General features: G+C 38.7%; 1 protein-coding gene across 1 annotated transcript in view; it reads left to right on the top strand.

Moving 5' to 3' along the window:
• The window catches only part of LOC145994648 (unconventional myosin-Ie-like), a 164,340-nt gene that overhangs the window by 109,297 nt on the left and 36,547 nt on the right, over positions 1–18,496 (top strand). The window contains exons 11-14 of the mRNA XM_083130752.1: positions 10,607–10,777; positions 13,119–13,285; positions 15,151–15,285; positions 16,442–16,591. Coding sequence (XP_082986878.1) covers positions 10,607–10,777; positions 13,119–13,285; positions 15,151–15,285; positions 16,442–16,591 — 623 coding nt within the window. The remainder of the gene's footprint in view (positions 1–10,606; positions 10,778–13,118; positions 13,286–15,150; positions 15,286–16,441; positions 16,592–18,496) is intronic.

The following is an 18,496-nucleotide window of genomic DNA, read 5'->3' as shown; positions in this document are numbered from 1 at the left end:
GTACTGAGTAGTGTTAAGACTGGCAACCGGCTGCAGAACTTGCTAGTTTCTTTCTTAGTGTTTAGGTACATAACTATTTCCTAGCTACGTGAAATGATCGAACTAGAAGGAGAGAGGAGGGAGGGGGTAAATGATTTGTTAGCATGAAAAATCGGAATTCCGAAACAGAGATTACTGTCTTTCGTCCAGGAATCCAGGGATAATGCAATCTATTTGCGAGAATGCATTCCTGAGCCTGACTCATAAAGGAACACCACGCTGTGGCGGGGATTAGAATCAGGATCCTCCGGTGACTAGATCGTGAGACCACCACGTAACGCACTCGGCCACCGACGCGGCCATATTGTGGTTTCAATATCTGCATGTCTAGTCCCGAATACCATCTCCTCCAGGACTTTTGTCCTCTCTGAGGCTGTTTAAAATGATTCCTGCAGAGGGTGGAGGTGATCACGGGAACTTTACCTGAATAATTGGTCTGGGCTTGACCCAGAGGAACACGGTCCACCAGTGGCAGTGTTTAGCTAAAATATAGTGATCTTCCAGACATGTTCGTACATCCTAATGATTTGGTCTGGAAAATTTTGGTCGAAAACCTGGAAAAGTCAGGTTATAATTTTGTTTTTCCGAAATTGCAGTAACCCTGTATTAGACTTCTCTGTCCTCATGAGACGGTTCCACTGTACCTTCAGAGCGTTTGAGGAAAGGTTCCGCAGGTGTTACTTGTGAAAAGAGAGTCGGGTAACCGTGAAATTGTTTCCTCGGGGTTTAATTTTTCGCTCGTTGGAGCTACCAGGAGTGAGAGCCTTGAGAACGGAGGTGGAAATATTATAATCGACTCAAGGGATCGGAAGAAGCGTTATGTACTCTCGAGGGTGGTGAGCCTTCACTGCCATGGACCATCAGTCATTCGTACATTCCCATAATGTATAGACCGTAGAGTGTATGTACATGAATCAGGTTCACCAGCCCTGTGCATGTCCACTTTAAGGCTTTGATGGCCTTCCTCACCTAGCAGTTTGGATAGATATGCTGTATGGTATGGCTTGGCTTCAAGGCCTGTGTTCAGTGTTTTATTACAGCATTGCGAAAAGCCGCTTGCCAGGATATTTCTCTGAAAGGGCTGTTACGCCACGGAGTTTAGAGTGTAAGGATATGTAAAATGAAACCGCATCATTATTACATGATGCATTTGATATTTCTTGCATAATAACAGTTGCTAGATATTGCATATGAACAGTGTCGTTATGATCATTGATTCTCGTTCGATTTTGCTACTTGCCGACTAGACGGCTGAGCGCATTCCTGCAATCGATTCACGGCAAGGACATGGGTGCTCTTCATCACTCGTCCACGTCGTCTCGATTAGCCAAAAGTGTCAGAAATGAGACTAAATAAAAATACAAATACGATTTTGCACGTGTACCTCACTACCGGAAACGACAGGGGGAAGTTGAGAAGTTAAATGTATTTAGTGCCACTTATTCGGTTGTGCAGTGAAGGGAGAAAGGAGGTTAAAGCCAGTATTGCCGCCAGTGCCCTAACCGTAGATTTACAAGTTCAGTTCAAAAATCTTGATTTCAAATCTGTCAGTACAAGCTTTATTCGTGTTTCCTTTATGATTATTTACTGCCGATTTCCATTGTCGAAGTAATAACAGTGTGTTTGGGGAACCAAACCTCACACCCATTGGTATTTCTACTGCTATTGGTGGTCATGGAAGATGAGATAATATTAAAGGTGGTGGATGTAAAAAGTTCTTTAAAAAATCAAAAGCACTTTCTTCCTGTCACTAATGATACTTGAACTGCTTTCACAACCGTTGCGGTTAAGCTGACATCTTTTACTGTCGTTGACCTAGACCAGGTTTGAGCAACCTGCGTACATAATACTAAGGTGTAACATTCAGATGCAATGGGATATTTCATGTCATTTCTCAAGGATAGAATCGCTCCTATTTCCGTAGCATAACCAATCAGAAGCGAGCTCAAGGTCACGAGTGCAGATGTAATGACGGTCGAGTGAGATATAAACAATTCACCACTTCACATTTTTAAAACTGATAACTATTTAACCAAGAGGAATAACGTCCCCTATAAAAAGGTGTTAGGTACAAATCAATGGTGCTGCTTAAATACATACGTACTTTATAGCTTATTCAGAACACGTATGGAAGAATATTTTAGTTGCTTCAATTGTAAACACTGGCGCATCTCGTATGTCTTCTGTGCTACGTATCATCTAACGTTTTCTGCACGCTTCGCATCTCAATCCTAAATACTAACCGGAATGTTACAGGAAATGCTTCCGTGTAAGGTATTATCTGCTACAAGATTTTTTGGAAGCATGTATGCTAAGGGAAATACTTCCGTCTAAAGCGGGCCTTGCGTTGAGAGGCAAAAGCTGCTGTGGTGGAAGACGCCTTTTCACGGAACCACCTCCTGTTCCTTCTGCCAGATTACGATGCCACACTGCACTGTTACTCACGAATCAGATGAGAAGTTTCGCACTTCACGAACGCGACCGACAAAGCCTCCCGTACACTCCTTTCCGCTTCTCTTACAATGTTACTGTACCGCTATAGCATACAAGAGCTAACTAACTAACTCTATAGCATTCTTAAACCCGAAGGTTTATGGCTACAGCAACACAAGCCTCCCATCTATCTCTATCCTGGGCAATATCAGTCCTAATCTATTCCATCCTTACAGATTTCCTTTAGGTACATCTCGACGTTATCCCTCCGTCTTCCTCTTGGCCTTCCTACAGGTCTCTTACCATCAGGTTTCCCAACAAGAATCCTGTAAACTCTTCTTTCCTCTCCCATTCATGCCACATAGCCTGCCCATGTAAGTCTTCTTGATTTAGTTATTCTAATAATATCTGGACATGAATAGTACATATTTTGCAGTTCTAAATTATGTAACCATCTACACTCACCTGTCTCCTCATCCCTTTTAGGTCCAAATATTTTTCAAATGATTTTATTTTCAAATACCCTTAATTTATGTTCCTCTTTTAATGTAATGGACCAAGTTTCACATCCATACCTGAGCACTCTTTCATAATTACGGCGGGTTGACAAAGACATGACATAGACCTTACAAACACTTTCTACGGCGTACTACAATTTTCCGAATTTAACACCTTGTTCGAGTTTGTTTTTAAGTCCACTAAATGCTCAGATGGACTAATCTGGACTGACTTACAGTTTAAAGTGCGATCCGAACCACTGGGTATCGAACCTGGGACACCTTGATTACTAAGCGACGACGTTACCACTACGCCTTCAAGGATGCCTATTAGCACGTTATTACTTCTACTTTTGTTCGTCCACTCCAGTACTTACCTCCAATAGGGTGACCAGACATACTCTTCTTAAGAGTATTATACTCTTTTAGAGGTTCATATACGCTATACTCTTTTCAATTTGCAAAAATCCCCAAATATACTATTTTCCTTGTTATTTAATTTCGTTCATTATGTTACGCGTAAAAATGACTTAAAATCCACAGAACGGAAAACGTCAAGATGTCAACAAACTGAAGTATTTACTCCTTGACTCAAGAATTTCTGGCATGAGTTTACAATACCAGACAACTCTCCAATTTCTATAAAATTTCGCCTACTTACTAATTTCGGTGTCCTGATGACGTATCAGTAGTTCATATTTGGCGGTCACGTGTTAAAATTGTACATTTACGTGTAGAACTTGTAAAATAACCTTGCGATTTACCACGGTCATTGTCCATACAAACAATTCGGAACCATCTTTCTTTCACAATTCGTTAATGGTCTTCCCCTACGCACAACAATCTTGCTACCTTCAATATTGACGTCAGAGGTTAGGTTAGGTTCAATTTAGGTTAGGTTAATACAAAGAAAAATTAATATTTTGGCTAAGAGAACTATACCTTGTCTTGCCTAACATGAAAGAGCGCTTTTCCGTGACGTCCGAACACTATGTTGCTAAAGTGTTGTGCGATAAGTGACACCCATTCGGGGAAAATGGCGTGTTCCGTCGAGCTACTGTTCTTATGGCAGGGTTACGTTACGTTAAGAATACATAGTTTATTTAGTTTTTTCTCGATTTCCATACTCGACCGCCAATTATTACATGCAGATTCGTGATTAGGAGTTCACAATTAGTGAGTAGGCGAAATTTCATGGAAATTGGAGAGTGGTCCGGTATTGTAAACTCGTTCCAAATAGATATTATGTAGTCACAAAATATAGTTTTATTAAAAACATAAACATTTCTAAATAGTCTGGAGGGAGTAATGTTTGTGTATATATATTACCCTTCTTGTTGTATCTGGTTACTTTTGTACTTGATACAGAGTCTGAAGAAGACCTTGCTAGAAGGTTGAAACGTTACGTTAGTTTATGTTTTTAATAAAATAAATTACTGCCTTGGTCGGCATATTTAGTTTTTCATAATCATGGAAACAAGGCTTAATGGAGTTATAATAGTTTTATTGTACAAAATTAGTGTAAAATAAAAAGAAAGTTTTACTTTTGCATAATTTCCAGGATAATTAGACTGTCATGAAGTCGCGCGGGATTTCTGCGGACCCCGTGAAAGAGCAAAAATGCATGCGCTCCTTCAACCTATCGACTATACTCTTTTTCGTCAACAAATATCTGGTCACCCTACCTCCAATGCATTTTCCTCAATGCAGCACTGAATAAAATAATGATGATAAAACTTGTTTGTACTAACCAGTGTGGTCGTAATTTGTCTCTACGCGTAATCTCCGTTTCTGATTAGACAGTGTTAACAGTTAATTCGAATGTAGCGTAGCCATTGTCCACTAATTGACGAATGGCTGCTGGTCATTGTGGTTTGGACAGGACTCCAGTTTCCATTCACAGAAGAGGTGTTTGAGTGAGCTTCCGCCAGAACGGATACATTAGATTCAGTTTCAATTAGCGCATGGAAATCAGACAGAGTTAGAACGTCCCATTAAACTTGGAAATTGAGTACAAAAAACACGTTGATTGCTGTAGCAGCTTTGCCCTGTCTCCCTCCGAACTCCTACACCTAATGTGATAATAGTTCCTCGGCCATGGTGTCAATAATTTAACCTTGGATGAAGTGTTCGAATTGAAAGGGGGCATGCAAATTTCCCTCTCCTTTCCCTTGCCTGTGAAGTTCATTCCCAAATAGATTTCCTCAACTGAAAATAAATGCACTTCTATGGTTGTTTTTTGTATTATCAATAGACTACTGATTTTGCCCTAAATGCCGATTTTGTTTCCGTGAGTAGATTTGTGGGCAAGTTAATATGTCTTTTATCGTGCTTTCCTGTAATTTTTAGTGCCTTTTGCCTATTTGAACAGATTTTACTGCCTTGAAATCCGAGCTCTTGTTATCAATATTTGTCGATAACTTAAGAGGCAGTTGTACTGCTGGTATGTAAAATTTTTGTGAATGTTGAACTGTAAAATTTCTTCATGAACATTGGGTCTATTCTTTACATTTTTTGAAAAAGCCTGAAATGGTACGTTTAATAGACATGCTACGTGGATCAAATACATGGAATGTATTTACAAGAAAATTACCCTCCACGTTACAACTCTCATGAAGTAATTTCCCGTGCACGATTTAATACCTTGAAAGCAGCTCAAATTTTTGCTCCAGTGTGAGGACGAACAAGTAGGCGGGAAATAAAGCGTTTATCAACAATGCAAAAAGGAAAAACGTAACTCATTAAGCTATAGGCAATTATCAAAAAACACGATCAGGCCACTTGAAGAAACAAACTAAGAAGAAAATCATAACAACAGTGCTGACGAAAGAAGAAAACGGCCGCTGATATTTACACAAGCTGCCGCCAGTACTTGACTGTTGCATACAATAATAACGGTCTTACTTCAGTACCTAACATTAGGCGCTCAATATGATGACATGACATAATGTGACACGGTTAGTGTTTTCAGTTGAACGTAGGGAGTGCTGAAGGGGGTGCGGAAGAAAATTAAGGGGTACGCAAGCACCCCCTCGCGCCCCCCCTGGCGCCGCCTGCTGATGGGAAACAAATGATAAGCGCTCAGGGTAACAAACTTCTACAGCAGTTCTTATCGTAAATGTACCTTATAAACATTCACCTGCGTTTGTTGCAACGTACCAACTACTTGAAACCCCGATAATCATTTTGGGACACGCTGTATGTGTAAAATTAATAAAGGTTTGACCTGAGTTAGAAAATCGCTATCCACCCAAGATGTGAAAGTTAGATCAATGTAACCAGATTGTATTCGAAATAAATTGAAGTGCCTCTCTGCCTACCTTGAGGATATCCATTCGATGTCTGTGTTGATACTGCGGACTCCTTTGTCCTTGTGTGTCGTCGATTGCACGTTGATCGGTCCCGAAGGCAGGTAGCACTGGGCACCAAGGTTACGGCGACAGCAGTTTTTAAAGTATTCGGATCTGCGGCCGCTGGACCGAATCATCAAGGGACGGAAATTATTTTGCGGAATGGGTTGTTACGGATCTTAAAGAGCGATTTCACATTTCTGCCTTTGCGTCCACCGTTAAGAATTTTGAGTTTGATCTTGCTGTTGGGATACCGTGATTATCAGAGTTGCTTAAGACGTTGGGCGGTTTGTGCAGCTGTGAATCATGTAGATGAAGAGGCTGTGTTTCTGTGTGCCTGGTTGCATACATACAGGATACAGTGTGTCGTTTTCATAGTTGCTAGGCCTCAGTGACGTATTAACAAAAGTTATTCGTCTTCAGGTCCTCTTATTATTCCATCAGGATATCTGTAGCCTCGAGAAATAAGCTAACCAAAGGACCCTTCCTCCACACGTACACTCTTAACACTAAATAACTAAACCAACAAACGACGTTTCAATCACCTGACGCCGACCTCCGTTGCGGAGGGGTTAGCACAGCGCACTACGACGCCAGTTGTCCCGAATTCGAATCCAGGCTTGTGCATGGGTGTTCTTTGTGAGTATCCCTTCATCAATTTCATCATGTCATTACTCATCCTCATCTTCGCGATTAGCCAAAAGTGACAGAGAAGAGAAGTAAAATAAACCAAATCAGTCAATCACCTAGTGCTTTTAGCTCCCATCCTCCTCTGTTGATACAGTGTTGCTAATTATACGTATATATATTTTTTCTTGCACCGGCACAGTAGGTGGGTGCAAGACAGCATTTTTTTTGGTCTGAATGGGGAAATACATCTCAATGTTCAGAGAGGAAAAAAGTTATACATTTTCCTTCATTTTACTAGCAGGTCGGGAAATTTTCAGAACAGGAAATGATCAGGATTTCCCGTGTGTGAGAAATCCCGAATTCTGGACACTATTTATCCTTGAATTGATTGTTTTTTGTAATTGTAATTTGTATTGCATTTCTCATGGTATTTCAAATTTTTGGGAATCTTGTTTTCATTTTGGAATGTGTGTACTTTTGAATATACCTCTTTTTTTTTTTTTTTTAAAGAAATTACACTTTATTCTGTTAGTTTATCCTTTTTAGCAGTTTTACCCTGTTACCAGCACATATTTTCGACTCGTAAGTTGCACACGGTACAATAACGCCACCATGTTTTCCTGCACATTGGCTTGAAACATTGCTTATCTCGTATCACGTGAAGCGTGCGTTTCCACTTGGCGATGTGTCCGTCTCACCTTGCTTCATGCGACATTGGGCTCCGTTATATTGCGCGTTCTGTATTTACAGATTTTTATGAATACCGTTATTAGAGCACGGTTAGCTCTTTCGGTAGTCAAGTGCGATGTTGGCAGCTATTTTTTAGTTGAGTAACATCCGGAACTGTAATTTTTAACCAGGCAATTGCAACGTGGGGTTTGATCCTTCGAACTCCTAAATATAAACCCCACACCCAAGTGTCCAAGTTCGAGATGTTTTTGGGGTAGTGAATGATGCTGGCGCCTTGTAATTAGAGGTCACGGGCTTGTTTCGTTGGTCCTGATGTCGCTTTCAACAGTAGGTTTAGATCCGATTAGCTTAAATGAGCATAACATTGATTTCAAACAAACCTTGTCTAACGTATAATTTCGATCATCGGGTATTATGGGGGTATAAAGATAATTAATTGAAGGGCGCGGGTGTAAAACATGGTGACATTTTGGTCATTTTTGAGTTACAAAGTAAAATGAGTTAGCCATCCTTAAATTTTCTCGTGTAATTGCCATGTCATGCAATTTGGATTGAACTCCTTGAACGCTTCTGAAATTGGTAAACACAACACGAAAACAATTTATGTTCAGTATAGCTTCTAGTGACCTTTCTGCTAAAGAAACTCAATAATTACCAAAATGTCATTTACCATGTTCTACTCCCGAGGCCTTCAATTATGCAGCGAAAATGATCATAAACTAGGCCTTTATGAAATACATGATGATGATAATTAATTAGCGGCCGAGGTTCAGTCATATGCTGCTCAAACACCTAACCTTTTGCTTTCAAATATTATTTGTATGAATACCTCATAAAAGTTGAAAACATTTCACCATATCATGCTTTTATTGTACTATTTTTTCAACGAGAAATAAAACTCCCCTATTTACAGATGCTAAGTAACATAACATAAATACTTAGTGCAAAGAATGTCACAAAAATGGACAAGTGTGCGTACACGCAAGTGCACACGCATAATCCCTCTCCTCCCACGCACCGAATGAGTTTAATTGAGTAGGTGAGATGATGGACTCGTATTCAGGAGTGTACAGATTGAAATCCTGTGGGAATGACACCAACGGTGTCTTTCTTTCACTTCCTCGTTCCGGCCGTCTCACCTCCCCATCTTGATTAACCTAATGGTACAAATGAATTAAATCGACAACCGGCCAACACACACAAGCACACTCGCAGCTGTGTGCATCAAGCTGAATGACACACGTGTGGGCTGGGCAGTGCATGCGAGAAAAATAACTCTTTAGTTTACATTTTTCCTTTGTGCTTGGCAAGAGTTAGACGCGAAGATGTAAAAGTTGATCACATCCTGTTTTGGTCGGTGATGTCTCGGTCGCGGCTTGCGGTGAAAGGCATCATGCTCAATTGAAACCAGCATCCTTGAAAGGGACCTCCATACCCTTCGCGGGCAGTCGCCGCAGAACCGCAGAGCAAAGATAACGCCCAATCATTTTTCTCCTACGCACGTCCACTCCCCCCTCCCCCGCCCCTCTTCTTTAACTGCTAAGCAACGTTGAGGTGGGTCTGTATTCCTGGAGGCTTGGAAATCTCGCCACAAATCCAAACTAACGTGGATTTTTTCACTTGGCGTCATAGGTGAACCCGGAATTTTTAGGATTCAACTGTTACAAAAATTGAGTGCAATCATGAAGATGGCGCGAAATAATTGCATTGCCAATTCTTTTCAGGGATAAAGTACAAAGGAGGCTTCTATTCCCCCTCTCATCTATGCTTGGCGTGAATGTCCACTTTCTTTACTGAGAATTTCTGTACCTATGAACAATTGGGAGGGGGTAGTGCATGGACGTCCACAGGATTTTTTTCCAGGGAGGGGCAAGGAAGGTATTTTTTTCTCGGGGGCAAACAAGGCAAATTTTCCCCAATAATAGTGTTGTTCCCTAAAAAAAACATTGCTTAAATTGAATTTATGATATTCATGCAATAATTAACACACATTATTGTGGCTGAAATGAAATTATATGTGTGAAATATATAATTTTTGATTGACTCATTTTCCAGGGGGGGCGAATGCCCCCCCCCTTCCGGACGCCCATGGTGGAAGGAAATCTCTCGATTCTGTCCGCCTCCCCTTTCGCTACACTACCAATAATTTTATGGTATTTAGAGGTATAATAAATGCGACTGCCCATCTCTACCAGTGCATGTTTTTTTCCTTACGCCTTCACTATCAAAACAGGTGTAGGCATTTCAAAGTATCTGACGGATGGAGGGGAGAAGGAGGAGGGGGGACTTTCGGGGCCACTCAAATGTCAACCCCTCTTCCACGTAGTACACCCTAGACTGCATCCATCTCGTTGTATTACACCATTCATCCCCATCGTCGCGATTAGCCAAACGTGGCAGAAAAGTGACGTTATATAATCTAATTTAATCAGTCAGTCAATGAAGTATCAGTGTTTCTTGATTGTACACTTGCATAGTTGGTCGCATCCGTATTTAAAAACTTTAATAAGTTACACAACGCTAATTAGATCGTTCATGCATTTTGATATATCGTTGTTATTCTGCAGTATCGTGTCGACGAAGTTTTTGCAGTTATTCCGAATTTTCTAACAAGCAAACAATAAGGGTTATGAATTCCAATAATTTATAATGGTTTCTTTTCCCTCCTCAATTTATATATGACAACAGGTGATTGCAATAACTTTAGCTTTAGGAAAAGAAACTACATGTATTACCATTTATTTACAAAGGTAGGGTGTATGAATTATGCTTTTTTATTCCTAAAATAATAAAATGGCATAATTTTGTACTAAATTACATTTTATTTATAGAAAAAAATTGGTGGGTAAAATTATTGTCAAATTTCTAATTTTACCATCAAATCGCCAGAGTATTGAATAATTTTTCCCATGGTGCAGTATCTCAAAGGTTTATTTCTAATCTGTTTCTCTATCTTTTTTATTTCAGGAGGAGTATGTTCAGGAAAATATACAATGGACACCAATAGACTACTTCAATAATAAGGTTGTGTGTGATCTCATTGAAAGCAAGCGACCGCCTGGCATTTTCTCTGTGTTGGATGATGTTTGTGCTACAATGCATGCAGTCTCAGAAGGAGTGGATAATGATTTACAAAATGTAAATATTTTCCTCTGACTATCTTAAGTACATGTAAAGTTTCCATGTAACATGTAATTGTCTTCCTATGAGTAAGGAATGGATGTGTGTTTTTCTTCCTTAGTTCATCATTCATTCTCTTCATCACATTTAACCTAGACAAGTCACAAGTAGAATAGTGACATAAAAATAACCAAAGTAGAAATAGTAATATTAGCGAAAGCAGAAACAAAGGGTTCCCTGTTTAATTCCAATCTACATTATGTACAGCTCACCACTCAGGAGATGATCCCCGATGGAAGTGTAGTGAGCTAGCGACAGGTGACTCCACTATCAGGGTTGGGGTAGTGCACCCTGAGTGAGAAACACATGTGGGATCGCTGTAACCGGTGCAGCAACGCAAGTCGTTTAGGGTTACCAGACGACCTCTTTTACCCAGACAAATCCTGCTTTTCGGGTACTAAAAATTGTCTGGCCGAGTTTTTAGGAAAATTTGGAAATATCCTCTTATTTGGGATAAAGGTAACTGCGTAACTTAGTAAGAAAATGTTATTTGTAAATAATTGTTAATATTGTTTCCGTTTTCAATTTCAAAGTAAAGAAATACAACACGCTCAGTTTGAAGCGCAAAGACAAGAAATATTTCTTCCAAAATGACTCATGGTAAACAAAAGGTTTCTAATAATAGGTAAGAATATGCGATATGCCGCAGCTTACTTTGATTTGAGTTTCATGACAGAATTCAGTTTTAACTGATGTACGAGTGGCTGTACTCTTAGTTGTTACATGGTAAGCAATCTGAACCATTCCGAAATGCAAATGTGTTTTTAGTGATGACTTACAAAAACGGTTACCTGACTTTAGTCCTGGAAGAAACAACTCCGAGGCAGAATGTCAATTTATGTTATACTTTTAAAGTAAGAGACCAAGTTTCACAACCATCTAATATTACGGGCATAGTGAATAAATATTAGAATATTCAGACATTTGCCTATCATGAGGCCTATTATTAGTTATATGGGAACGGTGTAAAATTATTTTCAGGGGAGTGTGATCCATAAGCTCACCACAATACCAGTAAGCACAAAATGTGTGTTCGAAGTGCTTCATCTTCGTCGAAGGTTAACAACTTTTTCCAATCTAAAAATGTTATCTTCTTTTAAAGTTTGTCATCTGGTAACCCTAAAGTAGTTGCCGTATATTATTTTTTAAATTCTTTGAAATACAGTCTAAATTATGTACAGGATAGGCAATACAAAAGTATTCTGGACACTGAAATAAACAGCAGCAACTTGTTCCGCAGTCACACCCTCTGTGTGATTGATGCAAATCAACTCCTACGCACTTCCAAAGGGACACTGATCGCAGCGGAAGATTTTCTGCTACCCCTAAAATCTGCAAATGGATTGGTCCTCCTCTCTACCCCTGCACTCCATCTCCCCTCGCTTGGGGATCTCCTGAGCTGACTGCTGTATGTAGTAGTTCTTTGGTTGCAAGGAGTTTGGAAGTGTACCACTAGGTGGTAGCAGCATCCAGTCTCAGATTCTCTGTTTGGGTGATGACTAGTACTGTGCAAGTGGACGAAAGAATTGCATCTGTCTTCGCCTCATCATCTTGAGATGCACAATTTCAGGCAGATACTTGCTCCTTATGTATCTTTTCCTATTCCAGCTGCTTGAACCAAGGTTTGAGCATTTCTAGAGCATAAAATCATAAATAAAGATAATCCCTGGCCAATGGTATATGATGAGATGAGCCCAAGTGTAGTTGAGAGGTCTCTTCAGGCTATTATCACTTAAAAAACTGGCTTGGGGAATATCTCTCTAACTCACCTTTTTACTTGATTATCTGCTTGTTCCATAGCCAATTGCACTTTGTCAGTTTATTTAGAGAGTTTACATTACACAAAATTATTTTTTTAAAAGTCCAGTACATTTCCAAAATAAAAAAAAAATAAAAATTTATAACATATGAGAAATTTAAACCACACGACTGTCAAGCAAGTCATAGATTACACAAATGTATCACTTCATTGCTACAGAGACTGGACATAGTATAGTGAAATAAGTTGAGTTGGGAATATTCAGTTCTGGGTTCCTCTCATAATAAAAGAAATCATTTGTGACAGTTTTTGTTTAGTAGTGAAACATATACCCTATTCTCTATTTTTTTTGTGTTCTGTTTTTAATACATATCAAGATGTTCTTCATATTGTTCAATTATGTGTTCAAGACACTTTAAAAAATAATTGACTTACAATTAAATGTACTAAATTGTTGAAGACGTTTCATGAATGCTACTGTTCTTAACATATCAGTTAAAGCTAGATTGTTAGGTAGTAAAGTTACATTTTTTTTTCCAGAAATTGAATGGATCGTTCACACCACATCAGCATTACCAACAGTGTAAGGAAGGTTTTATAATTCATCATTATGCTGGGATCGTGTCCTATAATGTTGAAGGATTCTGTGATAGAAATAGAGATGTTCTGTTTCCTGACTTAGTAGAGCTAATGCAGAGCAGTACAAGGTAATTGTGCAGGCTTTAGATATATGCACAATTTTATGTGTGTGTTTCCTTATGTGTAATATACCATCATTTCCAGTTTCCGTCCATGTTGTAATAAGTACAACTTTCTCCATATTCTGCAGCTCTTCCTCCACTACTGTCTCTCTCTCTTCCCCCCTCTCTCCCCTTCTCCTTTCTTCCATCCTCTCTCCCCCAAAGGTGCACAGTATGTATTGTATGTACCTTTGTATAAGTAATAATATATAGAATAATTAAATCAAGAAGACTTAGGTGGGCAGGCCATGTGGCACGAATGGGAGAGGAAAGAGGAGTTTACAGGATTCTTGTTGGGAAACCTGATGGTAAGAGACCTGTAGGAAGGCCAAGACGAAGATGGAGGGACAACGTTGAGATGGACCTAAGGGAAATCGGTAGAGATGGAAAAGAGTATATAGAACTTGCTCAAGATAGGGAAAGATGGAAGGCCTGTGTTGCTGCAGCCATGAACCTTCGGGTTTAAGAAGGCTAGGGAGTTAGTTAGTTAGTTAGTTTGTATAAGTATATCCACTGAGACTCCTGTTCCAGTTCTCCTTATGACCATGTTCACATTTCTAGTTACCATCAGAGAACAAGGACGTATTTAGGGGGGTCCAGGGGGTCCGGACCCACCCTGAAAGACTTATCAAGTATTAAAATTAAATAATGAAAATATATTCGTTTAGCCTTTGTTGTATAATTTCCTCTGAACTTATTGGAAGACGAGGATTATGTTGAAATCATACAGCTTTGAAGGGCATGAAGGACGTATTTAGAGGGTACAGACCACCCCCCCCTCCACCCGAAAGACTTAAGTACAAAAATTTAATGAAAATATACTCATTTAGCATTTGTTATATAATTTCCTCTGAACTTATTGGAAGACAAGGATTATGTTGGGATCATACGGCTTTGAAGGTCAGGTAGGATGTATTTCAGGGGGGGAAGGGTCCAGACCCCCTGAAAGACTTACTAAGTACTAAAATTAAGTAATGAAACTATTAGCATTTGTTGCAAAATCTATGATTATTAATTTCCTCTGAACTTTTTAGATGGCAAGGATTATATTGGGATCATATGGCTTTGAATGACATTACAAAGGAGATTTATGTACACTACTACTCAAAATAATATGCATAAAATATTAATCAGAAACTTACTTTTATCCAACTACATGTAACATCATTTTTGTTATTCCATAAATATTCAATTTTTCATCTATGTGACATTAATTTCATTGCCAGGACACTTCTTTTCATGTAAATTATGTAAATTATTCTGATCTTAACTACAGGTAATCTACATAATGAATATGCGCTGTTATATTTCTTTTCTTGTACAGTCTTTTTACCTATTCGTGTAATAATAATATAATATTAATTTGATTTAATATAATTATTTTAATTTAAACATTATTCTTATTCTTATTACTATTATTATTATTATTGAGACACTTGGTTTGGACCCCTCCCCACCCCCCACCCCCGAAACATATTTCTAGATACGTGCCTGTCAGAGAATACAATACTTGAATACAAAAACCTGAATAAATTCTATATATTTATCTGAATAATTAATTTATTCAAGATTATAGTAATCAAATATTGAATTGTATAATATAGCTGAAAACTAGCTCTGATTGTCACAGAGGTAATGTAGACATGCCCTTATTTATTCTTCCATGTCCTTCAATTATGCTTCCCACACTTGTAACCTTTTCATTGCCTTATTTCTCTCCCCCACAGTTTTATTCATCCAGGATATGTACTGTACTTAGGTCTATATTTTACCCCTAATTCATTGGTGACAATAAATTGTTTTATATTGATTTTATTGTTATTGTTTTCCAGTGTATTTGTTCGAAGTTTGTTTCCTGAACAAGTGAACACAGGGGCTAAGAGACCAACAACTGCAGGAAATAAAATAAAGAATCAAGCCAACGTTCTGGTAGATGAGCTTATGAAGTGCACACCACATTACGTAAGGTATGTCAATAATAATAATTTAGTATCTGTTAACTAGCACATGCATACTATAAAGACTACGTATTGAAGCTTTTTTGGTGTTGAATGATGAATGGATTATCTAGAACCAGATCAGAGTTGAAGTTAAGTATCATTGAAGATGAAAGTGGTGATGGATCTCGAACCGAACCTGGTCAATTACGTGAGATAATCTATTCATCCAAGAATAAGTGTTATTGGAGTTGCAAGTATTATCTATTCAGCAGAACAATTTCTTTCAGCAGTTCAAACAGCTCTTGAAATATTTCTGCATTACATGATGGTTTAAAAATCACAAACTATGTTTCATCATTGTACTTTCTGTAAGTCCAACTCAGAAGAGCTGGTAATACGCTCCGGAAACTGCATTCTTGCAGCTTTAATGAGACTTTGGTGCCTGGCCCATATCCAGGGTTTGTGGGTTGTAGAGTTTTAAGTTCTCTCATAATTTCATTGCTTTTAGTCTTTGTAAGGAGTTCATTCTCCCAGATGAGTTTTTTGATAAAAAAAAGTTTCTTTTCACCCAGAAAATATGACTTACATATTGTTGTTCAAAATCCTTGTCCTTGTACAACAAACTGAGAGAGAGAGAGTTAAAGAATTGTAGTGCTGATGACACAACCAATGAGTTATCCAGAATAGATATATTCTCCTAGACTACTAATAGAATGAATTTATAATCAACGATTTTCATTATTTTGCTTCTAAATAGAAACATTTGTCAAGTTAGAAGTGGGGATCCTATTTGTTTTGTTTTTACATGTGTATTTTAGCTCCTCTTTACTGAGGATCTTTGTAATACCATATTTAAATTTACCATTAGTTTCAACAGAGGATTACAAATGTGTAAAGATAGTAGCCATTCTAAAATGTAGGATTGCAGTACAGGGAAACTTTGATCATGCAGTCTTCACAGACCTGTGGTTGAACTTAAGATGTGAAGAAAGAAGAAAGAAAAAAAAAGTAAGATCTTTGAATTTTTCCTAACATTTTGTTGTATTGGAACCAGGAAAATGCAGGAAAAATGTAAAACCCAGGATCATAAGTTGTTTCATGTCCTGTTATAATAGTAGTCAGCATTTTTATGACAAAGTTACGAGACAGCCTCTAATAGAGTATATCATGTATTGTCTTGCAGGTGCATAAAACCAAATGAAACAAAGAAACCAAGAGACTGGGAAGAACTGAGAGTGAAACATCAAGTTGAATATCTTGGACTGAAAGAAAATATCAGGGTGCGAAGGGCAGGATATGCATATCGGAGGGTGTTCAGTAAATTTCTCTTCAGGTAAGTAAAGTAATATATTTCCTAACTACGTGGTGCTTCTGAAAGTGATTTTGAAGTTATATTTTTTTTTAATTTATGAAATTTATTGTTTTCATGATATAGCATGGTAAGCACTGAATATGAAGTGAATATGCTGTGAAATGACAAGTCAAACTTCTGCCAGTGGATTGTAAAATACATCAGCCTGTGGGCAGCTAAATGCAGAGTATAGGTTCCTGATAAGTAAAGCAGCATATCTACAAGAAGTTACTGTTGTCTGACACCTCCTTCAACTAGGAAGGAGCAGAAAAGCTCCTGTAAAATGTGCGCTATGAGAATAGCATTCGAGCCCTCATGTCAATTATTCATTTTTTAATATTTATTTTATTTTATTATTTTTGTAAGGTATGCGGAATGTTGACAGGCACCCCACATAACAGTATTTAGCAGACAACAGAATCTTGCAATTATCGGTTTAGTTACAGTGCTTTTGCTTTCCCAGAAGGCTTGAGCAACATATAATACTCTGTGCTAAGTCCCCTCTTGCAACAAAAATCTCCACATAGAGGGGAAGCTTATATAAATTCTATAATACTGTTACATACTATTAAAGAGTAGTAACAAATTTACTTCACACGGAAAAGGAAAATCTAGTGCAATATGTAAAAAAAAATTACAACGGACTGTTGCAATATCTGACGAGACGAAACTAGAAGGGTCCAGATATTCACGAACCGAAATACTGTTCTAACGATTTTCATTATCTTACTCAGTAAACTAATGTAAATCCAAAAACAGCGAAACTTATTGTAGAATGATTTTTTTGAGCCTTTCCAGTATCGACGATATTCATAAGAAAAATGTGCATAGAGTCAAGACTAAAATACCTTTTTTTTATTGAACCATTCATATTTTCCTAAACACTTATGTCTTGAATTTGTTCAGGTGGGCAATCGGGTGGGCAGAAGAATTTTTGGATGGGCACTTGCCCAACCTCGCCCACCTATCGCGTTGTCCCTGTTAATATGTTGTTTTTACATGCATTGATAAATAGGAGTATTAAACATGTAAGGGTGTCTCAAAAATATGGGCTTTTTTGAAAGTGTTAGTTTGCAACACTGCAATACATGTGGCACCGCGTAACGCACACAACATGAAGTAGGTACCATGCCATTCAGTTATCATGGAGAAATGTGACCGTGGACGCTGTGAAAGCGTATTATAAGAATAACGACAGTGTGGAGGCTGCACCTCGCGATTTTCGGCGACATTACCAACTTCCGCAACATGCACAAGTTCCATCCGCACATGCAGTGCGAACGTGGGTTAAACATTCGAAGATACAGGTTCGACCTTGAAGCTGAAACAAACAGGTCAACCTTGCAGTGCTCGAACACAGGATAGCTTACAGGCTGTCCAGGTTGCCGTCGAGAGAAGTCCAAGACGCTCTGTTCGACGCCAAGCGTCATCTCTGCAACTGCATGGGTCAAGTGTGCACCGCATAATGAAGTTTGACCTTAAGTTCCATCCATACAAACTTCAGATCGTCCAGCAATTGAAACCAAATGACCACAAGCAACATAGGGATTTCTGTGCAGCTGTGCTGGCAAAATTGGACATTGACGAACAGTTCATTAACAAGGTGTGGATGTCGGACGAAGCCCATTTTCACCTGAGCGGCTTCGTCAATAAGCAAAATTTCAGTTATTGAGCCCCTCAAAACCCGCAGTTAGTGCATAAAGTGCCGTTACACAGCCAGAAAGTGACTGTAGGGTGTGCAGTGTCTTCATCTGGCATCATAGGCCCTTATTTTTTTGAAGATGGTGAAGGCTTCAGGCAGTGGCGTATGCTGGTTTTAACTAGTGGGTAATCTCCGACACTTGATTCATCCACCCACTCCTGAAGTCTCCCTGCAAATTTACCTCA

The sequence above is a fragment of the Lepisma saccharinum genome, chromosome 11 (assembly GCF_977018435.1).
Source record: "Lepisma saccharinum chromosome 11, izLepSacc3.1, whole genome shotgun sequence".
NCBI classification, from domain to species: domain Eukaryota; kingdom Metazoa; phylum Arthropoda; class Insecta; order Zygentoma; family Lepismatidae; genus Lepisma; species Lepisma saccharinum.
Note: the sequence above shows the minus strand (reverse complement) of the source record. Positions and strands in the feature narration are given on the sequence as shown.